The sequence below is a fragment of the Sodiomyces alcalophilus genome, assembly GCF_042370955.1.
Source record: "Sodiomyces alcalophilus JCM 7366 unplaced genomic scaffold ACRALscaffold_6, whole genome shotgun sequence".
Taxonomy (NCBI): Eukaryota; Fungi; Ascomycota; class Sordariomycetes; order Glomerellales; family Plectosphaerellaceae; genus Sodiomyces; species Sodiomyces alcalophilus.
Window position 1 is genome coordinate 2,276,070 of NW_027263537.1, and position 12,785 is coordinate 2,288,854.

At 57.2% G+C, this 12,785-nt stretch overlaps 6 protein-coding genes across 6 annotated transcripts; 3 read left to right on the top strand and 3 right to left on the bottom strand.

Annotated features, from left to right (window-relative positions):
- The first annotated feature begins 822 nt into the window (after positions 1-822).
- On the top strand, positions 823-2,407 carry ACRALDRAFT_1081592 (uncharacterized protein). The gene is made up of 5 exons (XM_071019184.1): positions 823-1,086; positions 1,182-1,247; positions 1,308-1,404; positions 1,495-1,619; positions 1,746-2,407. The coding sequence occupies exons 2-5, from the start codon at positions 1,239-1,241 to the stop codon at positions 2,289-2,291; spliced, it is 777 nt and encodes a 258-aa protein (XP_070873657.1). The 5' UTR covers positions 823-1,086; positions 1,182-1,238; the 3' UTR covers positions 2,292-2,407.
- A 1,876-nt stretch (positions 2,408-4,283) lies between these two features.
- ACRALDRAFT_2043571 (uncharacterized protein) lies at positions 4,284-6,384 on the top strand (the record flags this gene model as incomplete). Its single annotated transcript, XM_071021362.1, has 2 exons — positions 4,284-4,479; positions 4,598-6,384. The coding sequence occupies 2 exons, from the start codon at positions 4,284-4,286 to the stop codon at positions 6,382-6,384; spliced, it is 1,983 nt and encodes a 660-aa protein (XP_070873658.1).
- A 38-nt stretch (positions 6,385-6,422) lies between these two features.
- On the bottom strand, positions 6,423-6,770 carry ACRALDRAFT_209985 (uncharacterized protein; the record flags this gene model as incomplete). The annotated part of the gene is made up of 2 exons (XM_071022974.1): positions 6,423-6,631; positions 6,698-6,770. 2 exons carry the CDS (start codon positions 6,768-6,770, stop codon positions 6,423-6,425), a joined length of 282 nt encoding a protein of 93 aa, XP_070873659.1.
- Positions 6,771-7,280: 510 nt separating this feature from the next.
- ACRALDRAFT_2043572 (uncharacterized protein) lies at positions 7,281-8,020 on the top strand (the record flags this gene model as incomplete). The annotated part of the gene is made up of 2 exons (XM_071021363.1): positions 7,281-7,333; positions 7,399-8,020. 2 exons carry the CDS (start codon positions 7,281-7,283, stop codon positions 8,018-8,020), a joined length of 675 nt encoding a protein of 224 aa, XP_070873660.1.
- A 57-nt stretch (positions 8,021-8,077) lies between these two features.
- Positions 8,078-9,997, bottom strand: ACRALDRAFT_2109048 (uncharacterized protein; the record flags this gene model as incomplete). Its single annotated transcript, XM_071023396.1, has 4 exons — positions 8,078-8,654; positions 8,795-9,412; positions 9,473-9,608; positions 9,712-9,997. The coding sequence occupies 4 exons, from the start codon at positions 9,995-9,997 to the stop codon at positions 8,078-8,080; spliced, it is 1,617 nt and encodes a 538-aa protein (XP_070873661.1).
- A 407-nt stretch (positions 9,998-10,404) lies between these two features.
- ACRALDRAFT_1070370 (uncharacterized protein) lies at positions 10,405-12,727 on the bottom strand (the record flags this gene model as incomplete). Its single annotated transcript, XM_071017760.1, has 5 exons — positions 10,405-11,132; positions 11,237-11,523; positions 11,611-11,753; positions 11,853-12,531; positions 12,621-12,727. 5 exons carry the CDS (start codon positions 12,725-12,727, stop codon positions 10,405-10,407), a joined length of 1,944 nt encoding a protein of 647 aa, XP_070873662.1.
- Between the last annotated feature and the right edge of the window lie 58 nt (positions 12,728-12,785).

Consider the following 12,785-nt stretch of genomic DNA (forward strand, 5'->3'; position numbering starts at 1 on the left):
ATTGTGTAGAGGGCCTGGAAGCTCTGGGAGGCGGCGACCCGGGGCTCGAAGAGGAGGGATTTGGAGTGGGCGGCCTTGCGAGCCTTGATGTCGAGGGACGACTTGGAATTGGCCGCGATGTGCGCAAGCTGCGCGGCTAAAGAGGTTGCCATTATGCAGGCATCTGAGGGTGATGAGAGATTCCGTGGGGAGGTTGCGGAGAACCTTGTCGCGGTCTATTTTTCCGTTTTTCTTTCCTTCCTTTTCTTTTCTTCGTCCAGCGTTCCTTAGAAATTCAATCCAGAGATGAACTGCAGATTTGCGCTGGAATTTTTTGGGCGGCGATTCGTTTTCCCGAGATCCAGGGTCCGATAAGGGTATTGGCCAATGAGACGCGATTTTGAGATATGTTATCGATAAGCCATCCAACGGCGGGGTCGACAGTCTGGTCCTAGATTGACCAACACTCTCACATATCGTTACATTACATTCTACTATCACATAATCGGAGGTGACCCCGGGATGCCGTCGAGGGTCTGGAAGTGAATTCCGAGCTGGAATCCCTGAAACGCGTGAAAGTAGTGTATGCTGTGAATAAGCTGATTAAGAGCACTAGTTCCCGTCACCGCAACACGGGGTCTAATCTCAGTACTCGTAGCATGGGAATGCATCACAAGAGCAAGAAAACTAATACATTCATTGGGGGGAAGCCGAGATAATCCGGAGCTGCGGAGGACGCATCGTACCCATGCTGACATGCTGCAAAGGTAAAAGAATAGACAGGGAAAATACAGTAATCCCCATGGCCAGAGTCGATGCCCTATTAATCTCTACCCCCATACGGTATAGCCGTCTCTCTGCTCCACGTGTCCGCATAATGTGCTGCGTGATACTCAGTAGCTCGGCCTTTTATATGCAGTCGATTCCATATATACTACGGCATTCAGGCTATTTCTGGTTCCTTGGCCACCACTTTCCGTGTCTTCCTCACAGCTTCACCTAGACTGGCATAAGAGCCCAACTAGACTTTGGAAGCCGAGTGTCATATTGTCTCCGTCTTACTTCGTTGGTGATTTACTTACGAGACGTGAGGCTGGTGAGTTGAGAGTATGCCATTTCTCCTTTCTCTCCCAACCCCTGAGCCATTTTCTAGCAGTCAACCCCACCATCACAGACCGACGACTGAGACTAACGTTGAGTAGAATTAACCAACACCACATCAACACTCGAATTTCAGATTAATCAATACAGCTACGAAGATGGGCATAGTACGTATTGTCGTGTGTTCTACAATCATGTCCAGAGTAGGCTGACCAGTCTTCCCTCAGAAACTATACCCCCAATTTGTCCTCCTGGGCGACTCCCTGCTCCAACAGTCGGTGGACGTTATGGACGGGTTCTCATTCTACGCCGCGTTGCAAGCTCGTAAGTTTCGTCGGCTGGTGCAGGTTTTACCTGTATAACTCTTGAACGCGAAACAAAAAGGACAAGCTTAACCAAACGCTGAGTGAAAAGATGTCGCCCGTCGTCTCGACGTGGTAAACCGGGGATTCTCGGGATACAACACTGAAACCATCGTTTCGTACCTCGACGACATTTTCCAGCCTCCTTCCGAGACTGTTCCCAGGATTGAGTACCTGGTAAGTCGTCATGAGACCCGCTACCTACGAATGTCCCAGCACTTTCCTGGGTGGTTGAATTCGCAGCTGGGAGTTCTCCTCTTGTCCAGGCATACTGACAAAACCCCGCTGCTCCCGGTATAACAGATGGTCCTACTCGGCGCCAACGACGCCGTACGGCCATTCCCCCAGCTGAAGCAACACGTGCCCAAGGAAAAGTACAAGGCGAACCTGACCAAGATCATCTCCCACCCGGCAATCAAGGCGCACAACCCCAAGGTCCTGCTGGTGACCCCTCCGCCCGTCGACGAGATCGGGATGAAAAAGACCGACCTGGCCCACGGCTGGCCCGACGTTTCGCGCCACGCCGCCCTCAGCGCCGAGTACTCCCAGATCGCCCGGGACGTCGCCGCCGAAACGGGCGCCGTGTCCATCGACTTGTACGCGGCCCTCCTCGACTACGCCGTCGCCCGGACCCCGGGGCATGACGCGAACGGGCCCCGTCTGGGTACCTTTGAGCTGGGCGAGAGCGGAAAGCTGGCGGAGCTGTTGCCGGATGGGCTGCATCTTAGCGGGGAGGCGTACAAGGTCTTCTTCGAGAAGGTGTTGCCTCACATCCATCCCGAGTGGGCGGGCGAGGACGCGGACCGTTCGGGCTATCTGTTCCCGGACTGGCGCGAGTTGTATTTGTAACCGGCTGGGTAGACAGACGGGCGAGGTTGTGGCACATATGGCATGCATTGTTGTCTGTTAGCCTTGCATGCTGCGTAAATATAAACATGCGTATGTTGGTTTCATCTCGATAGTATGCCTCCGTGGACTTGAGTAAAGACGCCTCCTTTGCCTCAGGGATGGCCTATTTCCTGATCCACTCTGTCTCCAGACCTGCCGAGCACTCATGCCATCGCAAGGATAAACTTCAGCATGGCTTTTCTCTCAGAAACCATCTCCATACAGCACTCCATCCGCGGTTTCTGAACACTATCTTCTTGTTGACGTCCGTGGGACCCCTATCGTCCTCGCCTATCGTCCTCGGCCAGACATGCCTCCAAGACGCGTTTCCGAGGCTTTCGAGAATTGGCGCCCGTAGCTTGCGGCGCAATTCGTGGTCATCTCTCTAGACTTTGGGCACGACATGGTGGAAAATAAACGATTCTTGGATTGGAAGGAAGGCAGGTATAAGCCAAGTTACTCGGAAATGATCAGATCACATCTCCAACATTGTCCCGAAATTCCAATGTCGGTGCTGGACGTCGGTCACTATCATGCCGACTATTCGTACCGTACAGAGGTACATACGTTGATACGAACATGTCTGGCCGTACTAAAGTATAAAAAGTACTTACTTCGTACTGAGTACCCTCTAGGCACCAGGTGAGCAATGGCAGGTTCCCACTTTGCTCAACTACCCAATCAACTGGCTAGCAATATGCACGGTGCCAGTACTCCATAGGTACCTATTCACAGTTGGTGTGTGCTGGATTCGGGGCTTTCGCGTTGGTGCTTTGCCTGACAGGCACCACACATTGGCCATGTTAAGGTTTCTAGGTTTCTATACCAAGTACTTCGTAGTTTCAGCTCCTCCCTTTACAACAAGCCAAAACCTTCTCCATCCGTATCACTTTGCATTTCTTCTTCCCAAACTACTCTCGTCTGTCCATCCTCGACGCTCCATTCACATAGAACTGTTCGCCCAGCTCGTTCCCACGTACTTTTCCCTCCCAGTCGACCCTAGATTCTCCCATCTTCCACTCATCCCGTCAATCTTTGGATAAACACACCGTCCAACACCTCCACGGACGATCCTTTGGACCTCGACGACGAATCTCTTGCAATACCCACGCAAGAATATTGATCACTCCTGTCGTATTCGACTTTGGCCTGCCGCCCACCTAGTTCCTCGTATTATATCGGCCTTGCTTGATCCTGATCCCTCCATCTTACCCCTCCCTCCTCGGCCGACCGCCTAACAGGCTGATCCGGAGACTAATCGACCAACAAGCGCCCTCTTGTTTGGTCGAAGACGAAAACTCCCAAGCATTCGACTCGATTTCACTCTCTAGGTGATCAGACCGTCGAGCCCTTGCACGAGTTCCGAGGCGAGCCTTTCGTCGACATTGCTGAGCCGTTTGTCCGATCCTGCAACCTGCAACAGCCTTCAAATCCACCCATCGCCCATATCTGTCGTCGTCACCAACCGATCGACTGAGATCCGACGCCAACAAAGAAGGCACTTCATTGCAGTCTGAGGATATATAATTTTTTCACTCTTTTTTTTTTTTTCGAAACCGGTCCGCGTCTAGCATACCCAGACTGTTCTCGTGGTCGACGACCTTGTGGTCTCGCCGTGCGATGCGGGAGGGGAGGCGAGCCTCGTAAACTTCCATCCAAGGAGTCGAGGTGGGCGAGTCAACCAAGAAAAAAAAAAGCCCCAAGGTCTTCGTCGCTACTGCTTCTGCCCAATTCGCCGCAGGCCTGTTCCCTCGCCCCGGCGCTCTCCTCATTACCTCACGCCTTTGCTAGATGCCGTTTACTTGACGCCCTACGCCTTTTCCGAACGGTATCCTTACGCTCTACACGCTGTCCTATCTTGAATTTCCCGACGCACACCGCACGCAGACCTTCCAAACGCAACACGCTTCTACCAGATACACCAGAGAAACGAGGATCGCACAGTGGGCGGGCATGGATCCTCGTTTCCCCATCACGCGAGACGATCTTTTCAGCCTGCAGATGGACCTCAAGCACATCCAGCTTCTCCAGAGCAGCCAAGCCGAGCGTCTTGCCCGACTCGAACGACGCCAGGAGCAGGATGCCCAGCTCAAGTCTGTCTGGCAGCAACATCCCTTTCCGGGCGTGCTGGCCGGCACCCCTCAGTGTGGTGGGTTGTCCATGAGTTCCGTGGTCTTTAGTCTTTGCCCTGTTCCCCTTTCCATTCTTGTTTGTTTTGCCGTACCAAATATAAGACTCGCCAGTTGCTCACACGTATCAACTAGCAGGCCCTACCCACTTCAACCCGAGCGATCTTTACGAGACGGACGACCAGGAAAACCTGCTGGGCTCTCTCCACCTAGAGCCAGCCGAGGAGGAACCCGTCCGCCGGGGCGCCGCCTCCCGGGCCAACAGCGTCCGCTTCGACGAGAGCGCCCTACGACAGTCTGACTGGGCCAGCCATAGCAACCGCCATTCGGGAGAATTCGGCCCCTCTCGCCCCAGCAGTGGTATGTTGATGGAAAGAACCTTTTCGCATAAATCCGATGGGAGACATAGCTCGGCCGGCCACTCGGTTCATTCGCTGGCGTCGGGACGGGCCAGCAGCCTGGGACTACACACAAACTACACGGCCAGCAGCAGCAACGACGACGACTCGCCCGTCGACGCACCAGGCCCGCCTCCCGAGTTTTTCATACTGGGCTCGGTGCCGTCCATCGTGCGATGCTGGCTGACTCCGCACTTTGCCCACAATACCATCCAGTACGTGGACATTTGCACGGGGTCGCAAAAATCCATCATCGATTACTCGGTAGTCAGGCACCTTGACCTGGCGGACGAAATACAACGGGACTTGGACGGCTTGTGCAGGCTTCGGATTCCCGTCTACCTCGTCGAGGCGACAGTCGCGGAGAGACCGCACCGCCCGTCCAACCCGGGCCAGATCCCCAGTATCACAGCAACCTTTGAGGTGACTGGCATGGAGCAGGACGAGAACACCGAGATGAAGAAGGGCATCCAGGTTTTCATCGGGAGCGACACGTTGCGTGCGCACGTGGCCGATGTTCTCCTTTCTCAAAACCGTATGGTCCTGGTCGGGAACGACCGGGAGAAGCTTTCGGTCCCGTTCGTGCGGCCCGAGGATGATGCCGTGTTCAAGCACATTTACACGACCAATGCCGTTCCGGTTCCCGAGAAGCCCAAGCTCAACGCCAACGCCGCCCCGTTTGTCTTGGGCGAGTTGAGTGGGGCGCACGTTCCGGCGCAGCGTGCCCTAGACAAGCCAGCATCAAACAGCGTCGACGTCGAAACCAGTGAAGAGACAGTGCAGGGACGTGCTCCCTCTTCTTCTTCGTCTTCTCTGGGAGAAGACGAGCGCTCGGGGACGAGGAAGTCGGGCGAGGCAGGCCGCCGTCCTGAGACGGACGGAGAAGCTGGCGAGAAGGCGAAGGAAAGCAATATGCACCCATTGAAGACGAAGGTGGAAGAAGAGGGTTTAAAGCAGTCGTCGTCTTCCACTTCCAACGTGGGCACCGAGGGTGGTCGGCAGCCGGCGAGCGGAATGGGAATCTGGGGTTCGTGGCGGCACGGGACACCAGGCGTGGGGGCGGAGAGCGGCCAGCGCGACGGAGCACCTCTCAGCGGGTACCAGCCCGCAGGACGGGGAGGCCGCAGCATGAGAGTGTTGAAGCCGCTCAAGGCGTCGTCGTCGTCGTCTTCTGCGCGCACGGGGACGTCGTACGAACCGGCACCGGCCCCTCGGAGCAGTGGGGAGTATCGGCGCAAGAGCCAGACGGCCATTGCGGCCACGGGCGTTGGCAGCGGCGGTGGCGGCGGCGGAAGCGACAGCGGGTCGAGCAACGGGATCCGGTGGGAGTCGTCCAAGAGGGCCATGGGCACCGGCGCAGTGCACTCGTCTCGCGATGCGCGTAGCACGACGAGCACCACGAGCGCGGGTTCAGGGAGTGGCCCTCTGACGCCTCTTACTCGGTCTGCGAACCCGATCGGAGGGGCGTCGGCCTTCTCGTGGATGAACCCAGCGGGCAAGTCGAAGCCGGCGGCCACGGCCGAGTGAGCCGTCGTCTTTCGAACGGTACCCGTCTTCTTCCCTTGCTATACCGCCTGCGTACCCACGGGCATGGCAGCGGCATGCTCACATTCCCGACTGCAACTTGAACCCATGTTTCCTTCACCGGCTGTTGCCCTTTCGTATTGTACTCCGTAGAGAAAGACGTAGGAGGAAGAGAGGGGGAAGAGAGGGGGAAGAGGTTTACACGGACTGGAGTCGTTCTGATGGCGTAGGACGCTGGGTGTTGTTGAATCTCAGACAGCAGAGACTTGAGAGACTAATGATAATCAAGAAGAAACGGTAGAAAGACGAAAGAAACCTATCAAGTGAGTTGAGGGAGGTGTGTGTAGGCTCACTTGGATATGTCCAGACGAGGGTTGCAATGATGACATAATCAACACCATTGGTTACTTATGTAAGCAGTAACTGGCTTAGGTAATGCATGGCTTCCGTCGGCTACTCGCCCCGCCCCCGCATCCCGACATCCGATTCCGGTTCTGGCCCATGTCACCGCACCGATTAGATAAGACCTGACCTTGGACCTTGGACCTCTGAGACCGTGAGACCTGCGAGTCTGAGACAACCACGATCCATCCATTAATACGAGGCAGTCCAAGTCCCTTTGATTTAACTGTTATCATAGCCTCTGTTATTCACTGAAGATTACATTTTTTTGTCTCAGTCGGCAGTTTGACTCCCCTTTACCGTTACCGTTACCGTCTCCCGTATCAATGCGACTCCATAGAAGTGCAGCTTCGTTTTGCCTCTCAACGCCGACTTTTATTTCTCGCCTCACCGTCTCTCCTCGTCCATCTCCTTCCCTCCTACATTCGAGTACCACAGCGCGTCCTCGGATCGTCTCCCCTCGCGTTTCTAGCGTCAACAGCGCCGCAGCCCGTACAATGTCGAGCCAGACGACCGCACCACAGCGTCGCTTCAAGCGACCCGTCGTATTGTAAGTTTTCAACTGCCGTTCTTCTCCGTCTTCTCACCAAACATGCTGACGCAATTCACCCTCAGCGTCTGCGACATCCAGGACAAATTCCGCACGGCCATCTGGAACTTTGACAAGATGGTCCTCACAGCCGCCAAGGTCCTCCGCGCGGCGCACATCCTGCGCCTCCCCGTGCACACGACGACGCAAAACCGCGCGCGCCTGGGCGATACCGTCCCCGAGCTCGCCGCGCTGCTGACCCCGCGGCCCGAGGGGGGCGCGCTGATCCACCCGTCGGTCGACAAGACGCGTTTCAGCATGTGGGTGCCCGAGGTGGCGGCGCAGCTGGCGGGCGACGAACGAAGCAATGGCAATGATAATGCGGGCGAAAACGGAGGACGCGGGGCCCCCGCGGAGGTGATCCTCGTGGGCATCGAGTCGCACATCTGCGTCACGCAGACGGCGCTGGACCTCTTGGCCAACGGGCACAAGGTGTACGTGCTCGCGGACGGGGTGAGCAGCTGCAACCGCGAGGAGGTGGGGGTTGCGCTGGCGAGGTTGCGGGCCGAGGGGGCCACGGTTACGACGAGCGAGAGCGTGATTTACGAGCTCATGGGCGATGCCAAGGTGTCTGAGTTTAAGCAGATTGTCGGGCTTGTGAAGGAGACGAGTGCGCAGACTAGGGATGTGCTGCAGTCTTTGTTGTAATTTTATTTATTCGTTTTTGAGAAGGCGAGGGTCTTGCTAGTGGATACACGACTACACCTATGAGTCCAACAGAATCTCCCTCACCTTGGCGGCAGACAGCCAGCTGAGATCCCCGTCCACCGTCATCCTCCTGACCCGGGCCAATTCGTCTAGCAAAGCCGGCACAAAGGTCCCCGGGCCCTGCACGTCCTGGCGCACGGCAGCCCGCTCGGCGGCGATTTCGTAGTGCAGCAGCGCGGCGACGACGCCGGCCAGCAAGTCGCGCGGGCCTTCGACGGGCTGGGCGGCGACCACGGCGCTCACGACGGTGCCGAGCGTGCAGCCCGTTCCGGTGATCTGGCTCAGGAGGGGGTGGCCGTTGGACACGGCGAGGGTGCGCACGCCGTCGCTGACAATGTCGGTGGGTCCCGTCATGAGGACGACGTTGCGCTCGCGGGCGGCCAGGCGGCGCACGATGGTGGCGCGCTGTTTCTCATCCAGCACGGACGGGCCCGAGTCGACGCCTCTCTGTTGGGTCGGGGGGGACTCGCCCAGCACGGTGGTGATTTCGCCTTCGTTGCCCTTGATGATGTCGAGATAGCCCCCGGCCAAGATGGTTTTGACGCCCTGGCGGCGGAGGGCTGTTGCGCCGGCTCTATGAATGGTCAGATTGATTTGCCAGAAAAAAAGGAAAAAAAAAGGGAAAAAAAAAGAAAAAAAAAGAAAAAAAAGGAAAAAAAAGAAGAAGACGAGAAAAGAAAGTACAAAAAGAAATGGACGAAAGAAACAACATACCCCACTGGATCAAACACCACCGGACGACCAGCATTGTTATAAGCCCTGAGGGCCTTGACATAATCCTGCAGCCCCTCGGGCGTGACGGTACCCATGTTGATGACCAGGGCGCCACCGAGCTTCGCCAAGTCGACAGCCTCCTCACCATAGTTGGCCATGATGGGCGAGGCGCCGACGGCGAGGGCGACATTGGCGGTAAAGTTCTGCACGACAAAATTGGTCATGCTGTGCGACATGGGGTGGGCCGAGTTGACGGCGCGGATCAGCTCCGGCACGCGGGCGACGAGGTCCCCTGCCACATCCCCGACGGCGGCGGTCGAGTTTGCGATGGATGAGACGGCTCCCTTGCGGAAGGGCGGCGGGGTGCGGATGGCGTGGAGAAAGTCGCGGGATGCCTGTTCCGGGTCGGAGGCAGCGACGATGGCGCTCACAATGGCGACGCCGTCGACCGACTTGGTCGGGGTGGCCGACTGGTAGATGACGCGCTGGATGTTGTCCAGCTTGATGCCGCCTATGCAGACGGTGCGGATGGCGGCGGCGGCGGGGCCGGCACTGGCGAGGGAGGCGAGGATGGAGCGGAGGCCTGCGGTGCCGATGAAGCGCTTTGGGTTTTCTTTCCTGCGGGGTGTGAGCGAAAAAGATGGACGACGGGATGAGGTTGAAGAGGGCCTTTCTCACGTCTGGGTGGTAAAGACGGTACCAATGCCGATATAGTCGGCTCCCTGCTCGGCCGCCCGGATGGCCTCTTCGGCGGTGCCGGTGCTGATACCGATAATGGCGTCCGGACCAAGGATCCTACGGGCCGTGGGCAAATCTAAGAGAGTCCAGCAGGCACGTAATGTTAGCCGGTCCTTTCGCTTTGCGAGTTCTTTTCCTATTCATCCGTCGCCAGGATTCGTTCCGTCAATGGAGCTCACCCATGTCCTCTTGTCCGATATGGACGCCCTCACAGCCAACCGCTAGGGCGACATCGATGCGGTCATTGATGAGAAGAGGGACGCCATAGCGACGGGTAATCTCATGCAGTCGCCGGGCGACGTCGATCAAAACAGCCGTGTCCGATTTCTTGTCTCTGTACTGAACGAGCGTCACGCCGCCTTTGCATGCCGCCTCGACGATCGGGCCCAGGTCCTTGTCGCCCAGGATGGCGGGGGTCGAGTCGGTCACCAGGTAGAGCGAGTAGTCTACGTTGGGCTTCCCCATTTTGTCGTGGTGTGGAAAGAGGGTGTTTGTGGTCTTTCAATTGCGACTAAATGGTGGTAAAGACGGACGTTATGAAGACTCAGACAAGTCGATACATGTCATGTGTATGCAGCGTGGGATTTGGTGGGTCGCCAAGATGACGCCGAGGGCAAGGCGTGAAAAACGGGTTGGGTTGGTCGTTGATCCACGGCCTATGGATGAGGGAAAAGAGTCGAGGTGTTTTTCTAGAGTGACTATGTAATATTCGTCAGATCCGGTCCGGTCCTCGGTGTCGGTGTGTTCGGTGTGCTCGGTGTGTCGGTGTGTCGGTGTATGGACGCCTTTTCGGTCTGGCTCGGTGAGGCCCAGATATCGCAAGTCAACTATACACCTGGTAATGGGGAGCACGCTGCTAATGATGGCCTCCATCAATAATTCCACACAAAATCAGTCATGGCATTCATGTCGTCCATAAAGGACGCCCCCGAGGGATCGTTAAAAGCGTCCTCCCAGAACGGATCTGAGAAAGTCCTCATACCCGGTGCGACAGCCAGGGCGTTCACTTCACTCGCGCTCACATGTGATCCATCGTCCACCGTCAAGCCTAGTGTCGTCAGTTGTTGTTGCTGCTGCCACTGTGGGTCTTGCGGCTGCTGCTGATGTTGACCTTCACAAGAAAAACTCGCATTCTGCGCATCGAGCTCCCGCGCAACAATCACCTTGAGATGCGAAATAATCTGCGTGAACCGGTCAAGCGGATCAAAGTACCCCGGCACCTTGGATGCCGGCGACGCCACCAGCTCGTCCTCGCCACGGCCCTGCCTGCGCCGCTCGGCGTAGCGGTTCACCTCGTCGACCTCGCGGTCCGCCATCTCGTCCAGCGGAATCTGCCTCGACACGGCCGAGAGATCCCACCCGGGCACCTGCAGCGCCAGGAGCTTGAGGCAGACCAGGATGACGTACAGCCAGTCCGACGCGCCCAGCCAGGTGAACCGCGGCTGCACGTACACGGGCCCGCCGAACCGTACGTCTAGGAACCGCCGCGCCGCTCCAAGGCAGCGCCAGAGCAGTCCCAGCCTGTCCGGGTGTTGGAGCACCGAGTCGGGGTTTTGGCTTTCGGGAATGCCGATTTCGAACAAGACCACTTCGGCGACCGCTATGTGGGATAGTAATACAGCTGCATCGTCTTTCGTGTTAGCTCGTCTGTTACATATCTAAAGAGAAGGGAAAAAAAGAGAAGGAGAAAAAAAGACAACGCACGGTTCGTCTTCAGTCCATCCGGGAGCGACGTCTTAAACATGTCGATTTGTTGTTGGAAGGACTGTACCACCGTGGTCACCGGGAGCTGCATGGACTGCAACGTGGTGCTGATCCCGCCTTGCTGCCCCAGCGACAGAGAAATCGACTGCGCGACTTGCTGAATGCGAAATAGGCGTACCAAGAGCTGATCGGTGGGGTATTCAGCCCGTTCCTCGATCATTCCGCAGCAATTCTCGAGGTATGGTGTGATGATCCAGGGATTAGGTGTTTTGTCCGTGTTGGACATTCTATCGAACGACGAGGAGAAAACGTATCGGTCAGCCTACTACTCGTAAGAGCAAACGAGGGAACGAGTGTTTGATATTCTTCCCTACAATGAGTTGAGATAATAGCATCCCGTAAACGCCCTCATGTGGTCGAGCGTCACCCCCGGCATCCTCGAACACTGCGTGGCAGAGCCCTCCCGACATCCGAGGCCGATGCACATGGACCTCGCCAGGAAGAGCAAATTGGTGATCTGGAAGCTTGTCAAGTTGTATCGAAACCTGTACAAAGAGGAGGACGTTAATGATACGCCAGGATGTCATCCCCCACGGCATCCTTACCACGCGACTACAAGCTGCAAGCCCTGCAACACGTCCAGGCTATTCCGCGGTTTCGTAATAGCCGCCTGCGAAATCTCGCCGAGGAGCCTGTCGCCGAGAACAAGCTGGCGAAACGCATCGAGATGGTACGCCACCACCACAACGCCCTTGAAGAGGAACGGATGCCGTGCCGCGAGCTGACAAGCCGTGAGGTCCGGGGGCGGGACCACGAAAGGGTACAGCGGCACCATGACCTCGCGGAACGTCTGCAGGAGCTGTTCGGCCTCGCACCCCGTCGGCCACAGCACGTCGTCCGGCCGGACCGGATGCCGCGGCCTTTTGCGACCGCCACTGCCGTCGTCGCGACTCCCGCTCATAAAGTTCCCCGGAGGCGGTTCTCCTGCATCTTCCGACGTGGAGGAGCCGCCGCCATCCTCATCGGCAAGGTCGCGTTCGGTGACTTCGGGGAAGATGTGGTTGAACCAACGGTTCGTCGGCCTTGTAACCGGCAGAGGCGCCATCGGGGTCGCAGCATGATCGAGGCCGGACGCTGAAGCAGAAGCGGACGCTTGGGCCTGTGCCACGTGAAGCTGCGACGCGAGCTCGGCAAGCCTCTTCTCCAGCTCGGCGACCTTGGTGGGCCTGGGCTCCTTCTTTGCCCGAGGCCGAGCCGGCACCTGCGACACGCAGGACTTCTCCAATCGGTGACACCTATGGTGGGGGTCCGGATTGTGTCAGTGCCGCCGAGCCAGAATCCTGCGTCGAACAAGCTCACCGCTCATCGTCCATCGCTCACTCACCTCTCGCATTTACCACTGTCCGGTGGTCCCGGGATGCATTTAGACTTGGCCCTCGCGCATGTCGTGCAGGCCGTCGGGCCTCTGGGTCTGAGGCCTTCCAAGGTCATAATGTGAGTTAAGGGGTGGTATAACGAGGAGTACGGGTCTAGGGACAGTAAGCCTAAG